The 6,058-nt window shown below is 39.8% G+C and overlaps 1 protein-coding gene across 1 annotated transcript; it reads right to left on the reverse strand.

Moving 5' to 3' along the window:
* Nucleotides 1–702: 702 nt before the first annotated feature.
* gzf1 (GDNF-inducible zinc finger protein 1) lies at nt 703–5,811 on the reverse strand. The gene is given in 7 exon segments (XM_056763623.1): nt 703–1,753; nt 1,967–2,124; nt 2,945–3,112; nt 3,461–3,555; nt 3,664–4,085; nt 4,088–4,978; nt 5,736–5,811. Coding segments are annotated over 6 exon segments (2,373 nt in total). The 5' UTR covers nt 4,967–4,978; nt 5,736–5,811; the 3' UTR covers nt 703–1,102.
* Nucleotides 5,812–6,058: the final 247 nt, after the last annotated feature.

Consider the following 6,058-nt stretch of genomic DNA (forward strand, 5'->3'; position numbering starts at 1 on the left):
ACAAAAGGCTGGGAAACAACTTGCAACGCTGTGGCTCTTACACAAAAAAAACATCCGGTCTTCATATACTCACTCAGAATTTTCACTTCTGGTCGAGCTAACCCTTTAACCCTCCAAAGTGCCCATTTTTGCAATGCATTTAATGTGTGAGGTTATAATCACCCCACAAAGGTTTAGATGTAGGATAAATCGGATTCTCGATGTGAGATGGTGGTCTAGTGGGTTAAACCACTGAACTGGTAAATCAAAGGTTGCTGGTTCGATCCCGGCATCCACCACCAGTGTGTCCGTGAGCAAGACACTTTACTCCATGTTGCTCCAGGGGGATTGTCCCTGTAATAAGTGCACTGTAAGTCGCTTTGGATAAAAGCGTCTGCCAAATGACTAAATTATAAATTATTATAAATTATAAATAACTCAAATTTAAGTTATTTTGCATTGAGTTTCAGAAACCAAAAGAAGCTATTAATTCTCGTAGATGCTATACATTCTTAATAAAAACAAAACTCACGATGCATGTAAAAAGAATGAAAATTGCTGCAAACAATTATTTTTCAACTATTTTCAAATATTTACACATTTTATATAAATATATTTACTTGCTGAGTATTTAAGACACAACGTTTATATAGGATTTTTTTTTAAGTTCCAAACATAAAAGGAGGGTTTCACTTTCATGTGCAAAAACAATTGAGAACCCGATGAATTCAACACTTTTATTATTAACTGTAGATAGGGAAAGTTCATTGAGCAAATTCATTACACAACAGAATACAAAAAAAGGGGGATTTACAAACTGTGTTACAAGATTAGGTGCTGATCTTTAACACAATTACTGTAAACAGCAGTTTTAAAAAGAAAAAAACCTTAGAAATAAAACGAAAAAGCTGTATATGATATACATCAACACAGAAACTAAACCAGTTAAATATAATCAACATAACTTATTGTACCAATCATAATAGGCATTTGACCTTATGAAATGATCCCTTTAAGCTTTCTTTCCCCGAAAAGCATTTACAGCTTTCTCATTGGTAATACAATTCAATCATGATCAATAAGTACAGAAAACTAAAGATAGAGCACAGAAATGTGACCCAAACTACTCTGCGCTTTCTGCTATTGAGATTTCCATACTGTTTGAACCGTCAGCACTCTGTGCGTCTTCAGCGCAATCCTGTTGACCGTCTGAAGCATTCGCTTCCTCAGCCTGCACTGTTATACATTCATCAGAAGCAGTCAGAGGAACCGCAGCCGCAGCCAGAATGCTCTCTACGGTTCCCTCTTCTGCTGTAGTCGCAGACACAATGGGAGCTAAGATGACGTCGGAACCCTGCCCGGGGACTGAAGCGGATATCGATGGAGATACGGTGATGGAATGTGCCATGGAGATGGGAACGTTGAACGGGACCGCCGAGGCGTCCAGGGAGATGACGCTGGTGCCGTCCGCAGTGACTATGGGCTGTAGCTGCGTGCCCACAGGCAGTTCGGTCTGGATGACCGTGAGGCCTCCCAGTGCGGTGTGACTGAGCAGCGCGATGGCACCGGACCCGGCCCAGTCTCCTGAAATGTTGACGGGCTGCCCGGACACAGTGACCAACTCTTGGGTTTTTTCAGTGTCGCTCTGCGGTTCAAGAACCGTCGGCGTCTTCTCCTTCTTTTGAGTGGAACCTTTTGTTTTCTTCACTCTATCTTCAACATTTCCCTTCAAAACAACCAGGAAGTTCTTCCATGGAGTTTGTTTGTCGTGTGTCTGCATAATAAAAGTTCAAATCGAGTTTAATACATTATATATACGAATTTGGAAGAAAATTGCGACACTAGAATACGATTTGAAGCCATAACCCCTTTATAATATTCCTATTGGTGTCATTGCTCACTAGACACATCATGATTTATTGTTATTACGCAATAACTAGAAATTCCCTGCATGTGAATGTCTTATATACACTTAAAGAATCTTTACCATTGTGTGTCGGCGTACGGTGGATTTATCTGTAAATGTTCTTTGACACATGTTGCACATGTACGGCTTCTCTCCCGTGTGGATTCTTTGGTGTCTCTGAAGGGCATTGAGTTGAGTAAACTGCTTATCACAGTCCTTACAATGATATGGCCTTTCACCTGGACAGAGAGAGGGCAATATATAGTCGCCTTGAGTCTTTCAGACTAATCGATTCATATTATGATTATTTACAAAACTAAATGTAGCCTATACATCTTATGCATTTATAAATAAAACAGTATTTAAAATATATATACATTAATACAATCTATACATAAAATAAGTGTTTCACCACATGATTACTGCGCCCAAAGAATTCATCATAACAATATTACGACCAACAGATATTAAATGTTTTTTGAACATGAATAAATAATGCAACTAGTTAATGGCAACTAGTTACGCCAGTCAAATGCATTTTTAATTTAGTTCATTTTAGTGTTTTCCCTTTCTTTGGCCAATGAAAAAATTCGAGTGTAAGAACATTTGCAACCATTTTGTCTCTTAAAGTGATAGTTCACCCAAAAATAAAATCATGTACTCGCCATCTTGTAAGTATCTTTCCTTCGCAAAACACAAAAAAAGCTATTTTAAAGAATGTTGTTACCTTGCAACCATTCACTTGCATTGGTTTTGTGTCCATACAATAGAAGTGAATGGGTACCAGCGTTGTTTGGTTACCAACTTTCCTTAAAATATCTTGTTTTGTGTTCTGCAGAAAAATGGAAGCCATACAGGTTTGAATGAATGACAGTATTTTCAGTTTTGGGTGAACCATCAACTTTTTCTATTATGAAAAATATTATTAACAATACTATCATATGTGTAGATCTTAATATAAATCAAATATCCAGCTCACTGTTATTCTCAGTACCGGTATACTGTGGCGGCAACCCTTACGCATTATAATAAGTAAACGTCATTTGGGGGGAAGTATACCTGTGTGTGTCTTCATATGCTGGTGGAGTGAGTTCCTCTGAGCAAACGCTCGTTCGCAGGTATCACACTTATAGGGTCTGAATCCGGAATGAATTCTGTTGTGATGTTTCAGGTATTCTTTGGAAGCGAAGCTCTTGCCACAAATCTCGCACATGAACGGCTTTTCACCTAGAGGGAAAGTGATGAGAGATAAATGGATAGTTCACTCCAAAATATACATTTTGTTGTCATCTATTCAATCTCATGTCATTCAAAACCAGCATATTTTTCTCTCTGGAACAAACAATGTACTTTATCCATCATTTCATTTGCACTGAAATTATTTTGAGAAATGTCTCAGCGGTTTTGTGTCCCTACACAATAGAGGAAAACATTCTTCCAAATATCTTCTTTTGTGTCCCGCAGAAGAAAGTCAGGTTTGGAATGATATGAGGGTGAGTAAACGATGAAGAATTTTCATTTTTGGGTGAACTTTCCATTAAACATCATCTGTGAGTGAAATATCCACCCATTCACCTGTGTGGCATCTCCTATGATAGACCAGCATGTGATTCTGGGTAAATCGGGCATCACAGAGGTCACAGGCGAAAGGTTTCTCTCCACTATGGATCCTGAAATAATAAAAAAGTAGCTTAAGTCATTTGCTGTATTCACATGTTCATACACGTTACAAGCATAGCTGTAAAGTTCCTATCAGGTCATGCAAATAAAAAAATGACCTCTGATGTGTCTTGAGGGCTGAACTCTGAGCGAAACAAGTTCCACATTCATCACATTTGAAGGGTTTGTGTCCCGAGTGGGTCCTCTCGTGCAAAGTGAGCGCTGTTTTGGAGCTCAGAGATTTGCCGCAGATGTGGCAGAAGTGCCTGTCTGTGCCGCCCTCGTGCACCTGTCGTCTGTGTCGTGTCACGTCCTTCTTGCGCTTGAAGGTCTTGTTGCAGATATCACACGGGAAGAGCCGCTCATCGTTGTGAACGTGCTGCTGGTGGATCTTCAGATTGCAACGGTTGCGAAACGTCTGCTGGCAGATGTCGCATCGGAGCGCGATGTCCATCTGAACGCCGTGGTTGACATTCAGGTGTTTCAAGTAGCTCTTCTCGTAGTAGAACGACCTGCTGCATTTTTCACACCTGTACTTTGTGATCCCTTTTTGGGTTCCTTCTCTTCCTCATCGGCCTCGTCCATTTCCTCAGTAGGCAGGAAGTCGGATTCTTGGGGGTCGTCCTCAGGGGCAGAATGTGGCGACTCGGTTCCGCTGTCATCACAAGCCTCTTTTTCTCCAGCCATTTCTTTTTCTCCTGCTGCTTCTCCGCTCACGTCTTGTGACTCCACCTCAGGATCTTGCATTGTTTGTTCTTCTTCTGCGGTGTCCGATTCGTCCGTTTGTGTCTTTGATGCTCTTAAGGGGTAGTCCACGGACACTCTACGGCCGGCTATCCTTCTGCTTCTCCTGCCCTGGATGTCCTGATCCACCTCCTTCACATTTTCCAGTTTCTCTGGCATTTTTAATGGCTTTTTTCTCTTCACACCTCTCTTCAAACGTTCTTTTTTTGTCTTTACCTGAGCACTAGAGGTGTTTAAATCCCCGCCGTCTTTTTTCAGAGACTCCTCTAAAACAGCACTAGGAATTTGTGCATCGTTCTTCGCAGGCTCAGAGCCACAAGCGTCCACTAGATCTTGGCAGTCCAACAGTTTAGCCATTTGTAAAATGACGTTGACGTAACCTCTTTCGACCTCTATTTTCCCAGAATACACATATTCCAGGAATTTAGCGAATGCATCTGGTGTGATGTCGCACAAAAATATTTTTGGAACTTGGCTTCCGGATAAGAGGCGTGATTTGAAGTAACCACTGGACGCAGCAAGGACCAGCTGATGGGCTTCGAATTCCTCTAGCTCTCCTTGACAGTCTACCTGCACTGTGATGTCACACAGGGTCCCCATGGTCCTCAGCGTCCACATGGCATTGAGGAGATTTGTAGGATGACAGCTGGACTGGAGTTGAACCAATCCATCACACATTTTTCCTGGTATCTAAGAGCAAGATACAACAAAGGTTGTTGGCATTTTTGCATCATTCATCAGTTGTGTCTGTCCAAACTGAACAGCAGATTTATTTCATCGGAAATCGCACAAAATAGCCACAAAGTGGCTTCTCGAATCATACTGAAGTTTTTTGCAGTAACACCCAGATAACTAGTTTAAAAAGTTATTAAAAGGCCAGATTTTGAGTTTATTTTTAATGAGTTTAATATTTTGTCGGACACATGAAACTAGTATAGCTATATAACATTACACTAAATATGAATTTGTTTTTGACATTTAAATGAAACACAATTTTCAGCTTGAAGATGTGTATTTTATATTAATGGCTCACAGGATAAATCGAGTATAAATAGGCCTAAACTTCAATAAGGACGTTTATTTAATAAACCCCATGAAAGCCTTTTAACCAAAGATGTTGACACCATTTGACATATTAAACTTTAGCCTCCAGGCCTTGTTAAAATGAACATTTCTTTACAGTTAACATATTATCTTTACATACTTCTTTATTACTGTCAATTTTAACTAACGGGTTTGTTGAACACAAACACTGACAGGAAAAATACTTGCATTAAAGTAAAGGAAGGCTAAAGACGGTTAGCATCATTAGCATGTCTTCAGATAGCACATACGCGTTATAATTTCACTTATGGTCTGTTTTGAATTTATTTCTACGATCTCTTTCATGTCCATCTGTGACATGCAGTGAATGGAGGGTTTGCACAGCCGGCTGAAGATTTCTTACCGTAAGGCCAGTAAAACGGCAGCCCTGTACAAATCTACAGGCACAACAAGAGCGTTTTCCCGTAACCCAGTGCAGACCGAAGCGCAAAGCATCACGGGAAATGTAGTTCTGTAGAAATTTGCCTGGATTCCTTTTTTTCTTCTCGTTGAATAAACTAAAAATACGTTTAATAGGAACGCAAATTATATCAAAACTATTATCATTGTTTTTCATTAACTGGACTAAACAGTTTTTTATTCATTCAACTCAATGGTAAAGTCAGATTTTATTTAAATCATTATATTCTTTCTTATGGTCTGTGGAGAAGCATTTTTTTATTTTGG

Source organism: Triplophysa dalaica, chromosome 13 (assembly GCF_015846415.1).
Source record: "Triplophysa dalaica isolate WHDGS20190420 chromosome 13, ASM1584641v1, whole genome shotgun sequence".
In the NCBI taxonomy this organism is placed as follows: Eukaryota; Metazoa; Chordata; class Actinopteri; order Cypriniformes; family Nemacheilidae; genus Triplophysa; species Triplophysa dalaica.